Source organism: Physella acuta, unplaced genomic scaffold (genome assembly GCF_028476545.2).
Source record: "Physella acuta isolate Inbredline_101_S28 unplaced genomic scaffold, ASM2847654v3 ptg000561l, whole genome shotgun sequence".
Lineage (NCBI taxonomy): Eukaryota > Metazoa > Mollusca > Gastropoda > Physidae > Physella > Physella acuta.
Genome location: NW_026732080.1, coordinates 501,295 through 523,664, shown reverse-complemented (window position 1 = coordinate 523,664; position 22,370 = coordinate 501,295). Strand labels below are relative to the sequence as shown.

The 22,370-nt window shown below is 41.1% G+C and overlaps 1 protein-coding gene across 1 annotated transcript; it reads left to right on the top strand.

The window, feature by feature from the left end:
- The first annotated feature begins 1,274 nt into the window (after nucleotides 1-1,274).
- Nucleotides 1,275-22,132, top strand: LOC131946449 (uncharacterized). The gene is made up of 9 exons (XM_059307219.1): nucleotides 1,275-1,430; nucleotides 8,843-9,109; nucleotides 14,511-14,734; nucleotides 17,251-17,418; nucleotides 19,393-19,509; nucleotides 19,903-20,043; nucleotides 20,123-20,269; nucleotides 20,611-20,749; nucleotides 21,760-22,132. The coding sequence occupies exons 2-9, from the start codon at nucleotides 8,921-8,923 to the stop codon at nucleotides 22,078-22,080; spliced, it is 1,446 nt and encodes a 481-aa protein (XP_059163202.1). The 5' UTR covers nucleotides 1,275-1,430; nucleotides 8,843-8,920; the 3' UTR covers nucleotides 22,081-22,132.
- The last annotated feature ends 238 nt before the right edge of the window (nucleotides 22,133-22,370 follow it).

Genomic DNA, 22,370 nt, shown 5'->3' with positions numbered 1-22,370 from the left:
TATATATTTTCTAAAAGAATTAAAGTGTGGTTTTAAAATTGTCTCCGAAATGGAAGTAGGATTTTCTGGCAAAATGTAAGAAAAGGATAGGGCCTACATTTTCTGTGTACTTTTTTTTTTTTTTTTTACATCTCATGAAAGTGAAAGTAAAATCCCATATATAATTAGGGATAGTGCGTAGATGAAGTCACGTTTTTTAGACCTCTCACCCATCCCCAAATAGCCAAATAGTAACACATTGTGACGAAATGTCGAGCCCCAAGAGATGCCTGGAAGAAACTGCAAACTGGAGAGGTGAGTACATTTTAAACACATGCGCCCATTACATTTGTCGTTGTTAAGATAGTAGACAGAGAAGGAATATGTATTTTTGTGTTGGTCATTCTGTTCCTTTTCTGTAGGTCTTTCTACTCCTTGTGTGTTGTTGCTGCTTTGTGAAGGTCATTCTGCTGCTTTGTGAAGGTCATTCTGCTGCTTTGTGAAGGTCATTCTGCTGCTCCTGTAAGTTATATGCAACTGGAGACAAAAGGGACTTAGGAACTAGTCAAGTGACTCACATGGGAACTGGCCAAAAGACGGACGTGGGAACTGGCCACACCAAACTTTGGAACTGACCATACTGCAATGTGTAATGGACACAATTTGTGATGGTTTCAATTACTTGACGCCACTCCCCTGAGCGCTTGATGCGCCATCTGTCACAGCCCTGGCTACAATAAAGCAATGTTGATGTAGTTCATAAGTCATTCTGTCTGTCACAGCTACACTAAGGCAATGTCCATGTTGATGTAGTTCATAAGTCATTCTGTCTGTCACAGCTACACTAAGGCAATGTCCATGTTGATGTAGTTCATAAGTCATTCTGTCTGTCACAGCTACACTAAGGCAATGTCCATGTTGATGTAGTTCATAAGTCATTCTGTCTGTCACAGCTACACTAAGGCAATGTTCATGTTGATGTAGTTCATAAGTCATTCTGTCTGTCACAGCTACACTAAGGCAATGTTCATGTTGATGTAGTTCATAAGTCATTCTGTCTGTCACAGCTACACTAAGGCAATGTTCATGTTGATGTAGTTCATAAGTCATTCTGTCTGTCACAGCTACACTAAGGCAATGTTCATGTTGATGTAGTTCATAAGTCATTCTGTCTGTCATCCTACCCGCTGCTGTGGGGCCGGGTAAAAATAAATTGTTTGGGTTGGTCTTGTTTACATTACACCACGTGACCCGTGGGGCGGTATCGATTTTTCTGAGTGATGAGAGCCATCGTCTGCTCACGTTGACATGGCCGGCCTCTGGCCAGATGTGGCGACTGGGTTTGACGAGGTACACGTGAATGGGCCACTGGACCGTCCAGGTGATCACGTGATGTCCTGTGGGATTTTATCTCAGCTGTTCTAGAGACTAGAGACACGAGAAAGCTCAATGTGAGTTTGTTTACTTGTTTTAAAAGAAAAGTTGTGCCATTAGTGACATTCACGGACTGAACGGATTTCTGGATTCAGTTTTTATATATAATTTTACAACCTGTGACCTTGGTCTCTTTTAGAAAACAAATACAACTATTGTTTCCTGTTTAGTTATATTGTATAATTATAAGCTAATTATTTTTGTAACGTGACTGGGTTGGCCCAGTTTTCATGTAGTGAGTTAAGTTCTCCTGATTCTATTTAAAACGTGTTGGCCGGTTAACTAAACGCGCATGTGCTGTTTGAAATAATATTAGAGGTCTAAATATTAGAGGTCTAAATATTAGAGGTCTAAATATTAGAGGTCTAAATATTAGAGGTCTAAATATTAGAGGTCTAAATATTAGAGGTCTAAATATGGATCTAAATTGATAACAATAATATAAACAGTCTAAAAAAAGTCTAAATATTAGCGGACTAAACATTAATTTAAATTGATAAAAATAATTTTAAAAAAAGTCTTAATATAAGCAGACTAAATATTGATCTAAATTGATAACAATATTGTAAAAAGTCTAAAAAATCTAAAAACAAACGGACTAAATATTGATCTAAATTGACCACAATAATATAAAAAGTCTAAAAAAAGTCTAAATATTAGCGGACTAAACATTAATTTTAATTTATAAAAATAATTTTAAAAAAAGTCTAAAAACAAACGGACTAAATATTGATCTAAATTGATAACAATAATATAAAAAGTTAAAAAAAAGTCTAAAAACAAACGGACTAAATATTGATCTAAATTGATCACAATAATATAAAAAGTCTAAAAAAAATGTCTAAATATTAGCGGACTAAACATTGAATTTAATTTATAAAAATAATTTAAAAAAAAAGTCTAAAAACAAACGGACTAAAAATTGATCTAAATTGATAACAATAATATAAAAAGTCTAAAAAAAGTCTAAAAACAAACGGACTAAATATTGATCTAAATTGATAACAACAATATAAAAAGTCTAAAAAAAGTCTAAAAACAAACGGACTAAATATTGATCTAAATTGATAACAATAATATAAAAAGTCTAAAAAAATCTAAAAACAAACGGACTAAATATTGATCTAAATTGATCACAATAATATAAAAAGTCTAAAAAAAGTCTAAATATTAGCGGACTAAACATTGATTTTAATTTATAAAAATTATTTTAAAAAAAGTCTAAAAACAAACGGACTAAATATTGATCAAAATTGATAACAATAATATAAAAAGTCTAAAAAAAAGTCTAAAAACAAACGGACTAAATATTGATCTAAATTGATAAAAATTAATATAAAAAGTCTAAAAAAAAGTCTAAAAACAAACGGACTAAATATTGATCTGATGTGAAACAGTCTTATCGTGTCGAGCTGTAGGGGTGGGGGTGGGGGGGGGGGGGTCTTTAATCAAGCTCAGTCTGACAACCATCACAGCTATATTGAACAAAAAAAAAATCAAATTAATTTTTTTAAATAGTTGGGCGGTACCTAGATGTCTTGACGTTAAAGATGTGGGTAATCAAAGATTCAGATAAACAAATGTAAACACACTGAACACTTTAATAGAACAATAAAAAAAAACAATTTAGGAATAACAATTTAAAACGAATAAAAAAAACAAAAAACGAATTAAAAATACCCCAATAAAAACAACAACAAACAGCTGCTATTGTAAATACATTTTTTGTTTTTGAATAAAAGGGATGTTTTAAATTGACCAATGAAAGTCATCATCTCCCAACGCCCATTGGCACACGAGACATCAACCAGTAGGCACTATTTCATCCTGTCTCTAGCTAGAACCTCTGCCTGTTGGTATCGTCTCTTTCCTTCAACTCTTTCTCCATTGGTCTTCTCTAAGTTTCTTTTGGCTGTTCTTGTTATCTCTTGCCCTGTGGTGCCAATCTCAGGACAGTCCTAGCCGATGTGTGTTCTCATTCTTAGCATATGGCACAACCGCTGAGCTACAGTTTTCCGACCCCTCTTGTCAGCCCGACATCCCCCCCCCCCGACCTTGTCAGTTCTCCGTCATTGACCGCGGCCTACGGTGTCTATAAAGTTATCCAAACATTTAAGGCTAGTCCAAAAATGACTTCGTGATTTTAGAACATTGCCACCCCCCTCCCACTGTAACATCATTTTAAACCCCTCCCCATTCCATTTCTCACTGTCTATCTCTGTCAGACTCCTGATATTGTCTAGATCCGGAAGTTGAAAATTCACTGAGAAAACATCAACATTACACCCCCCCCCCGCCATGGCACAAGGAACTGTAGAGAGAAATAAAATCCCCCCCCCCACAGAGGCGTAGCTAGGGGAGGGCGGGGAGGGCGGCCGCCCCGGGCGCCGACCCTAGGGGGGCGCCAAAAGGGGTAGAAAAAAAAATTAAAATCTCATTTTAAGCTGCAGTTTTGAATTATAAACAGTCAAAATAAAGAAATTTAACGGCTGAGAGCCTTTGCATACTGATTTAACTGTTTTCTACCATGATTGTGTAACTGTAAAACGTATATATTTAAGAAACAGTGACAGGAAAATCCGCTTTCCTAGATAAGGAGGGGGGGGGGGCGCTTTTTCGAAGACTAAAATCGGAAAAATTCACACCGGATTAAGGAATAAATAACCAATATCACTCAGAAAAGATACCCATTGTACTAAAGCGTATTTTACGATTTTGTAACATCAAAAAAGAGTTAGTGACGTTTAAAATCCGCTCTACTTATTTGTCCAAGATAGTGAGGCCCTTTTTCACCAACAAAAATCGTAGGAAATCAACTGGATCGGTTGCTAGATAACTTTTTTAACATTAGAAAAGAAATCAATTGTATTAACACTTAATGTACGATTTCACTACCCAGTTTTGCTAAGTAATAACGCGACTAGTTCTTTGTACGATTCTTACGATTCTCTCAACTTGATCAGATACTTTTACTTGATTGCATTATATCTTGCCTGGATCTGCATTAAAGAGAAATAAATATAACCGATTCTTGTATAGCTATCAGATCAGTAAAATAGCAGACTGTCGGAGCGGGTGGATTGGAACCGACACTCTTTGACAAAATTTTTAGAGAGAAGAGAATTAGTGTATTGTACTGATTATTACTTTGTTCAACCTAACTTATAATTCAAAATTGTAATATAGGCCTACTATTATCGAAATTATTCTAAAGATACGATCAAAAGTAGACCAACTAAGGCTTGCACCTTCTACAAAATACACTCTAAAGCAGTGGTTCTTACTTTTTTGGAAAAACGAACCCAACCAGTTTTATATGCGTAATCACCGAACCCCTCTTAATAGTAGTATCGTCCACAATGACAAAATCCGATCATGATTCATATAGGTCGGCTGTGTGTCTTGGCCTCCGCGGAAGCCCAAAGACTGAATTACCGAACCTCTCGGGTTCGATGGAGCCCACTGTTCTAAGCTCTTTTGATTTTCTACTTCTTTCGTTTCGGCATGTTAAGGGGAATTTAATTGGCGTCCAGTGAAATTTTAGGGAACGACAATCAGCGTAATTTTTAATTTTTTGCCAGACTGTCGCACACACATGCACACACACACACACACGCATATATATATATATATATATATATATATATATATATATATATATATATATATATATATATATATATATATATATATATATATATATATATATATATATATATATATATGGGAGGGCGCCAAACTGAAAGTTCGCCCCGGGCGCCGGGAGGGGTCGCTACGCCTCTGCCCCCCCCACCCTTTAAAATACTAGTACCAGATGTGAACACGACTAAACAACCAACTCAATGGGAATAAAACCCAAATGTGAACACGACTTAACCAACAACTCAATGGGAATAAACCAAAATGTGAACACGACTTAACCACCAACTCAATGGGAATAAACCCAAATGTGAACACGACTTAACCACCAACTCAATGGGAATAAAACACAAATGTGAACACGACTTAACCAACAACTCAATGGGAATAAAACACAAATGTGAACACGACTTAACCACCAACTCAATGGGAATAAAAACCAAATGTGAACACGACTTAACCGCCAACTCAATGGGAATAAAATCTAAACAAGGAAACAAACATGAGAAGTAAACATCGATTTTCCAAGCAACAAAAGGTCAAAAGGTCACGCCAGCTACTGAAACTGATATCTATTTGAAGGCGCGTAAATGAAATTCAAAACTGAATGATTTTAACACACAAGAATTGATTAGTTCAAGAAGCAAACAGATGGTGAGTTAGACTAGGTAAAAAACTGACAGCTGATTGTGTGGTTGTGTGGAAGTTTTGGTGTGGGTGGGGGACAGGAAACTAGGACACGTGACATCACCATAAAATGTGGTGTCAGACATTGTTTGGGCTATTTTTAGATGCCAGTCCATTAGCTTCAACTGAAATATTCATTCATTCATTCTTTATGGGTCACTTCTGCTGGGTTTAGGGCCGCTATCCACAGATCTCCAGAGTCCCCTGTCGTGTGCTATCATCTCACCTCCACTCCAGGTGTGCCTCATCTTTTTGGGGTAGGTCTCAATCAGGGTTTCTTTCAGGCATTTCTTCGGGAAAGCTGCGAAGTTAGCGAAAAATGCCACGTAAAAATATATGAGGTTATAATGAAACACTTAAATAGCTTGCGTAATGAAAAGCTAAAATTCACAAGCTGGACTAAAAATTAGAACTTTAGTTAAATTTGTGACATTTTAGACCACATCCACGCACAGATGGGGATAGAAAGACATATTGTGAGTGTTTAAAAATAAATTAGAGTTATACTTAGACAAACGACATGAGTTTAGAATTCTAAGTTACCCACTGCGGTCTAATGAAGACAGTGTACATGAGCAGACGACAGTGTACATGAGCAGACGACAATGTACATGAGCAGACGACAGTGTACATGAGCAGACGACAGTGTACACCAGCAGAGGACACCAGCAGACGACAGTGTACATGAGAAGACGACAGTGTACATGAGAAGACGACAGTGTACATGAGCAGACGACAGTGTACATCAGCAGACGACAGTGTACATGAGAAGACGACAGTGTACACCAGCAGACGTCGATGAACCCAGCCACGTGACAGTGACGGTATTGTCCGGGTGACATCCTGACAGAACGACCGTTGTGCCAGTCGCTCATCGACCGAGCAGAGCGCCGAGAGCGAGCAGACGTACGGGTGAGTGGCACAGGTGGGTTGTGTGCCATTCAGGTGAATTTGTCATTCAGGTGCGTTTGTCGTTCAGGTGATTTTATCATTCAGGTGAGTTTGTCTTTCAGGTGCGTTTGTCGTTCAGGTGATTTTATCATTCAGGTGAGTTTGTCTTTCAGGTGCGTTTGTCGTTCAGGTGATTTTATCATTCAGGTGGGTTTGTCATTCAGGTATTTGTGTGTCGTTCAGGGGATTTTATCATTCAGGTGAGTTTGTCTTTCAGGTGATTTTGTCATTCTGGTTATTTTGTCATTCTGGTGATTTTGTCATTCAGGTGATTTTGTCATTCAGGTGATTTTGTAATTCTGGTGATTTTGTCATTCTGGTGATTTTGTCATTCTGGTGATTTTGTCATTCAGGTGATTTTGTCATTCTGGTGATTTTGTCATTCTGGTTATTTTGTCATTCTGGTGATTTTGTCATTCAGGTGATTTTGTAATTCTGGTGATTTTGTCATTCTGGTGATTTTGTCATTCAGGTGATTTTGTAATTCTGGTGATTTTGTCATTCTGGTGATTTTGTCATTCTGGTGATTTTGTCATTCAGGTGATTTTGTCATTCTGGTGATTTTGTCATTCTGGTTATTTTGTCATTCTGGTGATTTTGTCATTCTGGTGATTTTGTCATTCTGGTGATTTTGTCATTCAGGTGATTTTGTCATTCAGGTGATTTTGTCATTCTGGTTATTTTGTCATTCTGGTGATTTTGTCATTCTGGTGATTTTGTCATTCAGGTGATTTTCTCATTCTGGTGATTTTGTCATTCTGGTGATTTTGTCATTCAGGTGATTTTGTCATTCTGGTGATTTTGTCATTCAGGTGGTTTGTCATTCAGGTGATTTTGTCATTCTGGTTATTTTGTCATTCTGGTGATTTTGTCATTCAGGTGGTTTGTCATTCAGGTGATTTTCTCATTCTGGTGATTTTGTCATTCTGGTGATTTTGTCATTCTGGTTATTTTGTCATTCAGGTGATTTTGTCATTCTGGTGATTTTGTCATTCTGGTGATTTTGTCATTCTGGTGATTTTGTCATTCTGGTGATTTTGTCATTCTGGTGATTTTGTCATTCAGGTGATTTTGCCATTCAGGTGATTTTGTCATTCTGGTGAATTTGTCATTCAGGTGATTTTCTCATTCAGGTGAGTTTGTTTACGTAATCCTGATATCGTGATGTGTTTGTTTACCTGAGAGTGCCAGAGCTTAAGGTCAAGATTTAATTGTCAAAGTTTTCTGTGGAACTTGCCACGAAACGAAAATGTTTGTCTTTCACATACAGTTTAAGTTTAAAAAAAAAAACAACAACGAAAAAAACCGAATTCAGAAATATTAATTCAAATAGTTCGTTAAAGAAAAGAGACACAGACATTATCAATTTAATTCTGATGTTTAATGGGCCCTGTGAGGAAGGGGAGACTAGTTGATAAAGGGACGCAACTACTTGCTGGTTGATCTACGGGGAGGTAACTGTTCCCTGTCATAGCAATCAATTATCGCCAGGAAAACTAATTAATGAGTTGTAATATGGTTAGCATTGTGAAAAATAAAGCGATGTTACTCACTAATTACAGATGCGTATGATTAAATCTGTGTTCGGTTAATTACAAGGCTAGAGTTGATTAAAATAACTGGACCCTAACATGAATATTTTTTTTTAGAGACAGAAGTAGATCAATAGGTAGACACGTTGCTCAATAAAATCATTAGGCCATTTTTCGGTGAGATAAAACCAACAACACAGCAAGACACCCAACAAAAAAAAAAACACCCAACACGACACCCAACTAAGACACCCAACTAAGACAACCAACAAAAGACAACTAACAAAACAGCAAGACAACCAACAACAACAGACCAGCCTTAACGAAACATCTTCGAATTTATCGCATCACGGTGATTGGCTGCAGAACTGACTTATCGAAATTAGGTTTCATTAGCATTCACCCACAAATCTTTGTCAACCATGCACACCTATTATCGATTTATTTTCCGAACTCTTTTATTCTTCTGGTCGCGAACTGGATCTGTTTGACCGAAGTAAACTAAACTTTATATAGTGACAGACCAGTGGCGTAGCCAGGAATTGGTCATGGGAGGGGTCCAAACATTTTTCCATATGTATACAATCATACACGGTGTTGTCAACAGATCCTTGTTTCAGATCTCCTGCCCTACCATGAGGTTGTGAGGTTGCCCTCGTGAGGCAAGACGTTCTACAGCCCGTTGATGCGCGCTCCGAATGCCGACCAATGCCAACGGCACGACCTTCAGTGCGGTCAACTCGACCTTGACCTCCGTGACGAAAGCGGATGTGACGAAGGAGGTGGTGACGTACACGGACGTGTTGCTGGTGTCAGCCACGGTGGTGCTGGTGGTCAACACGGCGGTCAGCTTGTTCCTGAACATTCTGCTGGTGCTCATTATACAGGTGAGACATTCACACAGGTGAGACATTCACACAGGTGAGACATTCACACAGGTGAGACATTCACACAGGTGAGACATTTATAGAGGTGAGACATTTATAGAGGTGAGACATTCACACAGGTGAGACATTCACACAGGTGAGACATTTATAGAGGTGAGACATTTATAGAGGTGAGACATTCACACAGGTGAGACATTCACACAGGTGAGACATTTATAGAGGTGAGACATTTATAGAGGTGAGACATTCACACAGGTGAGACATTTATAGAGGTGAGACATTCACACAAGTGAGACATTTATAGAGGTGAGACATTCACACAGGTGTGACATTTATAGAGGTGAGACATTTATAGAGGAGAGACATTTATAGAGGTGAGACATTCACACAGATGAGACATTCACACAGGTGAGGCATTTATAGAGGTGAGACATTAGGAGAGACATTTATAGAGGTGAGACATTCACACAGGTGAAACATTTACACAGGTGAGACATTCACACAGGTGTGACATTTATAGAGGTGAGACATTTATAGAGGTGAGACATTCACACATGTGAGACATTTATAGAGGTGAGACATTTAAAGAGGTGAGACATTCACACAGGTGAGACATTCACACAGGTGAGACATTCACACAGGTGAGACATTTACACAGGTGAGACATTTATAGAGATGAGACATTTATAGAGGTGAGACATTTAAAGAGGTGAGACATTCACACAGGTGAGACATTCACACAGGTGAGACATTCACACAGGTGAGACATTCACACAGGTGAGACATTTACACAGGTGAGACATTTATAGAGGTGAGACATTCACACAGGTGAGACATTCACACAGGTGAGACATTTACACAGGTGAGACATTTATAGAGGTGAGACATTTATAGAGGTGAGACATTAACACAGGTGAGACATTTATAGAGGTGAGACATTTATAGAGGTGAGACATTCACACAGGTGAGACATTCAGACAGGTGAGACATTTATAGAGGTGAGACATTTATAGAGGTGAGACATTTATAGAGGTGAAACATTTAGAGAGGTGAGACATTCACACAGGTGAGACATTTATAGAGGTGAGACATTTATAGAGGTGAGACATTTACACTGGTGAGACATTTATAGAGGTGAGACATTTATAGAGGTGAGACATTCACACAGGTGAGACATTTATAGAGGTGAGACATTTATAGAGGTGAGACATTTATAGAGGTGAGACATTAACACAGGTGAGACATTTATAGAGGTGAGACATTTATAGAGGTGAGACATTCACACAGGTGAGACATTCAGACAGGTGAGACATTTATAGAGGTGAGACATTTATAGAGGTGAGACATTCACACAGGTGAGACATTTACACAGGTGAGACATTGAGACAGGTGAGACATTTATAGAGGCGAGACATTTATAGAGGTGAGACATTTATAGAGGTGAGACATTCACACAGGTGAGACATTTACACAGGTGAGACATTCACACAGGTTAGACATTTATAGAGGTGAGACATTCACACAGGTGAGACATTCACACAGGTGAGATATTCACACAGGTGAGACATTTATAGAGGTTAGACATTTATAGAGGTGAGACATTCACACAGGTGAGACATTTATAGAGGTTAGACATTTATAGAGGTGAGACATTCACACAGGTGAGACATTCACACAGGTGAGACGTTCACACAGGTGAGACATTCACACAGGTGAGACATTCACTCAGGTGAGACATTTATAGAGGTGAGACATTTATAGAGGTGAGACATTCACATAGGTGAGACATTTATAGAGGTGAGACATTTATAGAGGTGAGACATTTATAGAGGTGAGACATTTATAGAGGTAAGACATTTACACAGGTGAGACATTCACACAGGTGAGACATTTATAGAGGTGAGACATTCACACAAGTGAGACATTCACACAGGTGAGACATTCACACAGATGAGACATTCACACAGGTGAGACATTCACACAGGTGAGACATTCACACAGGTGAGACATTCACACAGATGAGACATTCACACAGGTGAGACATTTATAGAGGTGAGACATTCACACAGGTGAGACATTCACGCAGGTGAGACATTCACACAGGTGAGACATTCACACAGTTGAGACATTCACACAGATGAGACATTTATAGAGATGAGACATTTATAGAGGTGAGACATTCACACAGGTGAGACATTCACACAGGTGAGACATTTATAGAGGTGAGACATTTATAGAGGTGAGACATTCACACAGGTGAGACATTCACACAGGTGAGACATTCACACAGGTGAGACATTTATAGAGGTGAGACATTTATAGAGGTGAGACATTCACACAGGTGAGACATTTATAGAGGTGAGACATTTATAGAGGTGAGACATTCACACAGGTGAGACATTCACACAGGTGAGACATTCACACAGGTGAGACATTTATAGAGGTGAGACATTTATAGAGGTGAGACATTTATAGAGGTGAGACATTCACACAGGTGAGACATTCACACAGGTGAGACATTCACACAAGTGAGACATTCACACAAGTGAGACATTCACACAGTTGAGACATTCACACAAGTGAGACATTCACACAGGTGAGACATTCACACAGTTGAGACATTCACACAGGTGAGACATTCACACAGGTGAGACATTCACTCAGGTGAGACATTTATAGAGGTGAGACATTTATATAGGTGAGACATTCACACAGGTGAGACATTCACACAGGTGAGACGTTCACACAGGTGAGACATTCACACAGGTGAGACATTCACTCAGGTGAGACATTTATAGAGGTGAGACATTTATAGAGGTGAGACATTCACATAGGTGAGACATTTATAGAGGTGAGACATTTATAGAGGTGAGACATTTATAGAGGTGAGACATTTATAGAGGTGAGACATTTATAGAGGTGAGACATTTACACAGGTGAGACATTCACACAGGTGAGACATTTATAGAGGTGAGACATTTATAGAGGTGAGACATTTATAGAGGTGAGACATTTATAGAGGTGAGACATTTATACAGGTGAGACATTCACACAGGTGAGACATTCACACAAGTGAGACATTCACACAAGTGAGACATTCACACAGTTGAGACATTCACACAAGTGAGACATTCACACAGGTGAGACATTCACACAGTTGAGACATTCACACAGGTGAGACATTCACACAGGTGAGACATTCACTCAGGTGAGACATTTATAGAGGTGAGACATTTATATAGGTGAGACATTCACACAGGTGAGACATTCACACAGGTGAGACGTTCACACAGGTGAGACATTCACACAGGTGAGACATTCACTCAGGTGAGACATTTATAGAGGTGAGACATTTATAGAGGTGAGACATTCACATAGGTGAGACATTTATAGAGGTGAGACATTTATAGAGGTGAGACATTTATAGAGGTGAGACATTTATAGAGGTGAGACATTTACACAGGTGAGACATTCACACAGGTGAGACATTTATAGAGGTGAGACATTCACACAAGTGAGACATTCACACAGGTGAGACATTCACACAGATGAGACATTCACACAGGTGAGACATTCACACAGGTGAGACATTCACACAGGTGAGACATTCACACAGATGAGACATTCACACAGGTGAGACATTTATAGAGGTGAGACATTCACACAGGTGAGACATTCACGCAGGTGAGACATTCACACAGGTGAGACATTCACACAGTTGAGACATTCACACAGATGAGACATTTATAGAGATGAGACATTTATAGAGGTGAGACATTCACACAGGTGAGACATTCACACAGGTGAGACATTTATAGAGGTGAGACATTTATAGAGGTGAGACATTCACACAGGTGAGACATTCACACAGGTGAGACATTCACACAGGTGAGACATTTATAGAGGTGAGACATTTATAGAGGTGAGACATTCACACAGGTGAGACATCTATAGAGGTGAGACATTTATAGAGGTGAGACATTCAAATAGGTGAGACATTCACACAGGTGAGACATTCACACAGGTGAGACATTTATAGAGGTGAGACATTTATAGAGGTGAGACATTTATAGAGGTGAGACATTTATAGAGGTGAGACATTTATAGAGGTGAGACATTTATACAGGTGAGACATTCACACAGGTGAGACATTCACACAGGTGAGACATTCACACAAGTGAGACATTCACACAAGTGAGACATTCACACAGTTGAGACATTCACACAGGTGAGACATTTATAGAGGTGAGAGATTCACACAGGTGAGACATTCACACAGGTGAGACATTTATAGAGGTGAGACATTCACACAGGTGAGACATTCACACAGGTGAGACATTCACACAGGTGAGACATTCACACAGGTGAGACATTCACACAGGTGAGACATTCACACAGTTGAGACATTTAGACAGGTGAGACATTTATATAGGTGAGACATTCACACAGGTGAGACATTCACACAGGTGAGACATTTATAGAGGTGAGACATTTATAGAGGTGAGACATTTATACAGGTGAGACATTCACACAGGTGAGACATTCACACAGGTGAGACATTTATAGAGGTGAGACATTTATACAGGTGAGACATTCACACAGGTGAGACATTCACACAGGTGAGACATTCACACAGGTGAGACATTCACACAGGTTAGATATTCACACATGTTAGACATTTACACAGGTGAGACATTTATAGAGGTGAGACATTCACACAGGTGAGACAATTATAGAGGTGAGACATTTATAGAAGTGAGACATTCACACAGGTGAGACGTTTATAGAGGTGAGATATTCACACAGGTGAGACATTTACACAGGTGAGACATTTATAGAGGTGAGATATTCACACAGGTTAGACATGAGAAGAAGTGAAACATTTATACAAGCGACACTTTTACAGGATAGACTTTTAGAGGTGAGACTTATAGAGGTGAGACTTATAGAGGTGAGACTTTTCTGTGAGCTTGCTCATCAACATACTGCTGGTGCTGAGTATACAAATGAGACTTTCAGGAAAGATTTTTATTCGTGCAATTTTTCATAGAGGTAAGACTTTCATAAAGGTGAGCCCCATTCAGGTGACATTTACACAGGTGTTACTTTCAGGTGAGACTTTAATTTTACAATAATACATCAGAAGTGTTTTTCCAAATATCCGTAGTTGAAATAATTAGATTAAATAGGTCTGGGTGGGGTGGGGTGTGTGTGTGTGTGGGGTCTGAATGAGCTTTTTCTTTACGCGTTTGGCGCCCCTTTAGGGTTGGCGCCCCACCCCCTAGCTACGCCTCTCTGTGTATTTTTGTGTAGGGGGGTGGTTATGAAATGTGAAGGTTAGGGATGATAAAATCAGAAAAGATCGAATTTAAATAGATGTCAAACATTTTCCTACCTGCAGTACTCCCCTAGCCTGCGGACACCCCCCAACAGCCACCTCCTGAACATCTGCGTCAACAACCTCCTGCTGTGTGCCGACATGGTGCTCTGCGCCCTCTGTCTGCACTACAACTCCCTCCAGCTGCCCGCCGACAAGGCAGAAGTCATCAGCGGCGTCCAAATCTTCATCACATACAACAGTCTTCTCCAGTACTGGGGCACGTTTGCTAGTATAGGCTACTACAGGTGAGGGGATGTCTGCTAGTACAGTCTTCTCCAGTACTGGGGCACGTTTGCTAGTATAGGCTACTACAGGTGAGGGGGCGTCTGCTAGTACAGTCTTCTCCAGTACTGGGGCACGTTTGCTAGTATAGGCTACTACAGGTGAGGGGATGTCTGCTAGTATAGGCTATTTGATAGGATGTTTGCTAGTATAGGCTACTACAGGTGAGGGGATGTCTGCTAGTACAGTCTTCTCCAGTACTGGGGCACGTTTGCTAGTATAGGCTATTACAGGTGAGGGGACGTTTGCTAGTATAGGCTATTTGATAGGACGTCTGCTAGTATAGTCTTCTCCAGTACTGGGGCACGTTTGCTAGTATAGGCTACTACAGGTAAGGGGGCGTCTGCTAGTACAGTCTTCTCCAGTACTGGGGCACGTTTGCTAGTATAGGCTACTACAGGTGAGGGGACGTCTGCTAGTATAGTCTTCTCCAGTACTGGGGCACGTTTGCTAGTATAGGCTATTACAGGTGAGGGGACGTTTGCTAGTACAGTCTTCTCCAGTACTGGGGCAAGTTTGCTAGTATAGGCTACTACAGGTGAGGGGGCGTCTGCTAGTACAGTCTTCTCCAGTACTGGGGCACGTTTGCTAGTATAGGCTATTACAGGTGAGGGGACGTTTGCTAGTATAGGCTATTTGATAGGACGTCTGCTAGTATAGTCTTCTCCAGTACTGGGGCACGTTTGCTAGTATAGGCTACTACAGGTAAGGGGGCGTCTGCTAGTACAGTCTTCTCCAGTACTGGGGCACGTTTGCTAGTATAGGCTACTACAGGTGAGGGGACGTCTGCTAGTATAGTCTTCTCCAGTACTGGGGCACGTTTGCTAGTATAGGCTATTACAGGTGAGGGGACGTTTGCTAGTATAGGCTACTACAGGTGAGGGGACGTCTGCTAGTACAGTCTTCTCCAGTACTGGGGCACGTTTGCTAGTATAGGCTATTACAGGTGAGGGGACGTTTGCTAGTATAGGCTACTACAGGTGGGGGGACGTCTGCTAGTATAGTCTTCTCCAGTACTGGGGCACGTTTGCTAGTATAGGCTACTACAGGTGAGGGGACGTCTGCTAGTACAGTCTTCTCCAGTACTGGGGCACTTTTGCTAGTATAGGCTATTACAGGTGAGGGGACGTTTGCTAGTATAGGCTACTACAGGTGAGGGGACGTCTGCTAGTACAGTCTTCTCCAGTACTGGGGCACGTTTGCTAGTATAGGCTATTACAGGTGAGGGGACGTTTGCTAGTATAGGCTACTACAGGTGAGGGGACGTCTGCTAGTACAGTCTTCTCCAGTACTGGGGCACGTTTGCTAGTATAGGCTATTACAGGTGAGGGGACGTTTGCTAGTATAGACTACTACAGGTGAGGGGACGTCTGCTAGTACAGTCTTCTCCAGTACTGGGGCACGTTTGCTAGTATAGGCTATTACAGGTGAGGGGACGTTTGCTAGTATAGGCTATTTGATAGGATGTTTGCTAGTATAGGCTACTACAGGTGAGGGGACGTCTGCTAGTATAGGCTATTTGATAGGATGTTTGCTAGTATAGGCTATTACAGGTGAGGGCACGTTTGCTAGTATAGGCTATTACAGGTGAGGGGACGTTTGCTAGTATAGGCTATTAAATCTTAGAGGACATTTGCCGGTGTAAGTGAAAGCATAGTTTGCTGGTATAATTCAGGAATGTTTTCTTGTGTGTACTAGCAAATGCATGTACTGTAGGCTTCTACAAACAAAAGGACATTCTATATTTTCGCATAGAAGGCTGGGCTATATCCTAAACTACTATTAGTAAGGACATTGTGCTATTACAAGCAACATCGATGTTGTCTAAGTCCTTTTGTGAATTGTATTTGACATCGCCTCTAATGTCCTGTATCCTGCGTGAAAGCGAGTTTGTTTATCTTAAATCTCGCTAATGACCGCCTTTCCCTACACGCCCAATACTTAATGACTGCCAATTAAATGTTATTTTAACCCATAAACCAATTAAATTTTTGTTTACTGATTTCTCCAAACGACCATTATAAACTCCAAACAGATGAAAGTCTCCAAAAATATCCATCCCATGTTTTCTCTCGCGCTGTCTAATTAATTATTCACGCGGTAAAGCAGTTTAAAATTCCTGACATTTCCAGGCCAAAGTTCCAGCGGTTTTATCTGCTGGTCCGGTCAAACTTTAGCCTCAATCAAACTTAATTAATTAACCAAAATATTCGAGATCGATAAACTGACGTCATTGTTTTTTTTCAACATTATGGTGGCATCAAAATTCATGAACACAAATTATATACGTTTATATTAAAGAAATGTCAAAGTCTACTCCCTCTACGTCTCGAAATGGTACTAGCTACTAAGCAATAATACCTCTAATTTTGACTTTCAGACACAAAACCATAAAAAAGCCAGAATTAACCTATAATTTTGTCTTTCAGACACAAAACCATCAAAAAAGCCAAAATTGACTTCTAATTTCAACTTTCAGACACAAAACTATCAAAAAGCCAGGACTGACGTTACGCAGCAGACGACAGCTCGTGTCACGCAGCGTGACGTGTAACTGGGTCATCTCCTCCCTGTTGAGTCTAACCGTCAGTCTCTCCTACTCATCAGACTCCCAGAATGCCTTCGGAACTCTGGATCCGTTCAGACGGTAAAGTAGTTGGTGCTGATCTAGCTCAATAGCTTTATTGTACATAGCCCTCTGCTAGACACTTCTTTGAAAGGAACTCAATCAAACCCACATTAAAACACCAATGTCGATCAAAAGAGAATGATTAGGGAACAAAGGTTAGGTGCTAAACGCGAACCCAACATACATTAAGGACTAAAAATACAGTATAGAAAGCTTGAGATTCCCCAGCAAGATAAAGTAGTTCTTTCATTCCCTCTAATCAAACCCAGCTCTTTAGGTGCAAGTTGATTAATGTCGTGCTAGAAAAAAAACGAGAATTTTTAGTTTTTCATTTACTGAAAATGTAATAACTAAGTGATGAAAGGCTAGCAAGGAGATGAGAAAAAGGAAGAGTTTAGGTGATAAGAATTTTTTTTTTCACAAGTAAATACGATTCTAAAGCAACGAAAAACAAACAAACAAACAAACAAACAAACAAACAAACAAACAAGACGACAAAGGTAGCTCTACTTGCGGCTAGCTGGAGTCAGGTTCAAGAGGAACCCACACAGTTTAAGGGGCACCCGTCTCCACTTTATCTAGTTTATTTTAAACTTAAATATATCGCAGGTAATCTGTTCGATGGTTTAGTTTAAACTCTTAGACATAGGTCAGTTGTCTGGCATTGGTTCAGCGCTAAACATGTGTACATAATTAAATTCTCTGGTCTAGGTTAAGGTCTTTGACCTGGGTTAAGGTCTTTATATATTCAATAAGTTCTTAGAGCTGTATGACTATGCGTGTGATGTGTGATGTGAGATGTGTGATGTCTGATGTCTGATGTATAATGTCTGATGCATGCGTGTGATGTGTGATGTATGATATCTGATGTATGATATCTGATGTGTGATGTGTGATGTATGCTGTGTGATGTGAAATGTGTGATGTAGACCTATACATCGCTAAAAAGGAAAACAAAAGTTTAAAACGGAACACGATAAGCCATCGCGCTATGATTAGACGCACGTGCTAGCATCGATTCTTGAAAAAAAATATCGATACTCGTTGCCACGGCAACGGCATATGTTTTCGTGCTGGTTTGGTCCGGGTTATTTTTCCTGGCATTTCTTCCATAATTTGTTTCTTTTTTCAACAAAGCCGCCCATTTTATCATACACAATCGTTGTTTGTTTAGAGATACCATTGGTGGCGTTCAGATTACACAAGTAGAGGTACCATTGGTGGCGTACAGATTACACAAGTAGAGGTACCATTGGTGGCGTACAGATTACACAAGTAGAGATACCATTGGTGGCGTTCAGATTACACAAGTAGAGGTACCATTGGTGGCGTTCAGATTACTGCAGTAGAGGTACCACTGGTGGCGTTCAGATTACACAAGTAGAGGTACCATTGGTGGCGTTCAGATTACACAAGTAGAGGTACCATTGGTGGCGTTCAGATTACACAAGTAGAGGTACCATTGGTGGCGTTCAGGTTACAGCAGTAGAGGTACCATTGATGGCGTTCAGATTACAGCAATAGAGGTACCATTGGTGGCGTTCAGATTACACAAGTAGAGGTACCATTGGTGGCGTTCAGATTACACAAGTAGAGATGGTAGGGTATGGTAGGAATGTGTAGATTTGGTTGCCATTATAGAGCGATGGTTGCTTGTTTAAAATGTTTGAGATTGTATGTTTTTTGTGTGTGTACAATCGACGTTGCATGAGTTATGTTTTATATGTTTGTATGGGTTATAAGTTAAAAAATTACCGAGGTTGACCTGAAGCTCATCAACATATAATTAAACAAACGTTATGTCGTATAAAAAACCGTGTACAAATATGCGAGTCTTACCACCCTAATGGCACCTTGCAGGAACTCTGGTCTGTCACCTGCTGAGATTAGCCCCCACCCCGTCCCACCCCGTCCCACCCCAGTAACGCCTTACACACAAAAAAATAATTACAAGCTGGTAAACAATTAATTTCCATCTCTCGCCAATGCCAGGGATTTTTATGCAAACAAGGTGAAGGACGCCCCAACACGAGAACACGTGGCCGTGACCTTTGTCATCTTGATGGCCTTTTTTGTGGGGCTCGGGATCATCCTCTCGGCTTATTACACGTGAGTCGCTCTAGGGGTCAGTGAACTTTAGATTAGGTGAACTAACCGTGACCTAACCATGACCTAGGCGATGAGGGTACCATGACCTAACCATGACCTAACCTATGAGGGTACCATGACCTAACCATGACCTAGTCTATGAGGGTACCATGACCTAACCATGACCTAGCCTATGAGGGTACCATGACCTAACCATGATCTAGCCTATGAGGGTACCATGGCCTAACCATGACCTTACCATTATACTACCATGACCGTACCACCACTACGACTTGTTTTGATTATTTAAGCCGATACAAACACACACACACACAATATCCGTACGACCGAGACCTTTGACCGTGCCGACCCTGACCAACCGCATGTCTTGAGCTGGTATTCCCTGACCCACAGGATTTGCCGGACCCTCAACGTCGTGTCGGCCGTGGGGCGGAACCGTGTGGCGCCCCACCAGCAGTCACCCCACATCCACTCGGACTCAACTGACCTGACCTTGGCCGTGTCAAGGTCATACAGACCCCAGTATACCATCAGGTGAGCGGTGTTGTAGTGTACTCAATGTGTATTTAATGTGTGTACCTGGGTAGCACTGTGACATGATTCTATATTGCAGGACCCCCTCCTACCTGGGCAGCACACTGACCAAAGAACACAAGGACAAGTTCATCGTTGTGTTCAACAAACAGGACAACACCGTCTCACTAGACGACACCAACATCGAGATAAAGCAGCCCAAATCTCTCATCACAAACACCCCCAGGTAACTTAATCATCAACATCACCAGGTAACTTAATCATCAACATCATCTGGTAACTTAATCATCAATATCAATTGGTAACTTAATCATCAATATCACCTGGTAACTTAATCAACAACACCAGGTAACTTAATCATGGTAACTTAGCATCAATATGTAATCAAAATGTTATCAGAACGCCTAGCAACAAGAAATAGCCACACGGTGTAGCCACAAAATGTAGCCTCAGCAACTAGTCCTAACCCTAGCCCCTTACACCTAGCCCTTCAACACCTATCCCCATTCTAGCCCAACACCTAGCCTCCACCCGATCACGTGGTGTAACTCCCCCCTCCCTCCCCAGAAACCTTCCATCCCGAAGTGCCTACGGAGAACGGCGACAGCTGAGCACCACCTTCAGTAACGCCAGCACGTCCTCCATCAAGTCCAGAGCTCCAGAGTTCACAGACATCAGCATAGGGGCTGACCTGCTCAGGTTTCAGGTAAGACGGGAACCACGTGACACATTTCAGGTAACACGGGACCCACGTGACACAGTTCAAGTAACACGGGACCCACGTGACACATTTCAGGTAATACGGGACCCACGTGACACATTTCAGGTAATACGGGAACCACGTGACAGGTTTCAGTAAACACGGGACCCACGTGATAGACTTCAGGTAACACGGGACCCACGTGACAGATTTCAGTAAACAGGGGACCCACGTGACACAGTACAGGTAACACGGGACCCACGTGACAGATTTCATGTTATCTTGTTTACACGAAAAAAGAGTAAAATACCAATTCCGGTTACCTGATAAATTTTAAAATTTGAATGTAACCTGCACTTACATGGTTATACGCATGTGAAATTTCGTCCACCTAATTTAAACGGTGCTCCAGTTATTAGCATTTGAGCAACTACCATTTCCGGTTACCGGAAACCGCTCAAAAGTTGATAGAAAACTACGCATTTGATGTAATACTCTATTTGAAATCTCGTCAACCTAACTGAAACGGTACTTAAGTTATCGTCCTCACGTACACAGACAGACAAACAGGGTTGCAAACAGTGTTTAGACTTTTTTCTCCGGGGGGGGGGGGGTGGCACTTGAACTTTTTTTTTTGGGGGGGGGGGGGGTGTGGGCGGACACAGTTAAAAGTATTTATTTTCTATATAAATTCCATTTCGTTCGAAGAGGTGCCTGGAAGAAACTCTGGTTGCAAACCTAAGTTTTTCCATCTCCAGAGTGTTGTAAATCGTACAAATCGTTTTTTAATTAGTATTTTAATTATGTTAAAGTATTAAAATTATTAACACCCCTTTTCCCTTATAAGTTAAAAATAAGAGCATTTTAATTAAGTAACATGGAAAAAAAAACGTCCCAAACAAATCTTATCTCAAGTGGAGTGAATTAAACTTCTTTATCCAAGATAATTAAATATTAGCTATACGACTACAGACGTGGATAACCACACTTACCTGCCTTTGTTCCCCCCCCCCCAGCGGGAGCACAGCCACACCCTCCACCGACGCCAGTCCTTCCGCCGGGAGTCCATCAGCCTGAGCAGTGCCATCAGGAACAGCCTGGCCATGCTCATAGCCTACTGCTCCTGCTCCCTGCCCCTCATCGTCCTCTCCGTGCCCGAGCCAAGCTGGGCCCTGACGCCCCTCCAGAGACTCCACGCCCTCCTGGGGTGCCGGTTGTTGTTCTACCTGAACGCCCCTGTGTATCCGGTGTGGTACCTGCTGTGTAGCGTCACCGTCAGGAAGTGTTTTACACGTCTGTGGGAGAGTCTGTTCGGCAGGAGCAGGTGCAGGCAGTGACAGGTGCAGGCAGTGACAGGTGCAGGCAGTGACAGGTGCAGGCAGTGACAGGTGCAGGTACAGACAGGTACAGGTGCATGCAGTGACAGGTGCAGGCAGTGTCAGGTGCAGGCAGTGTCAGGTGCAGGCAGTGACAGGTGCAGGCAGTGACAGGTGCAGGTGCAGGCAGGTGCAGGCAGTGACAGGTGCAGGTGCAGGCAGTGACAGGTGCAGGCAGTGTCAGGTGCAGGTTGTGACAGGTGCAGGTGCAGGCAGTGACAGCTAGAGCTGCAGGTGCAGGCAGTAAAGGT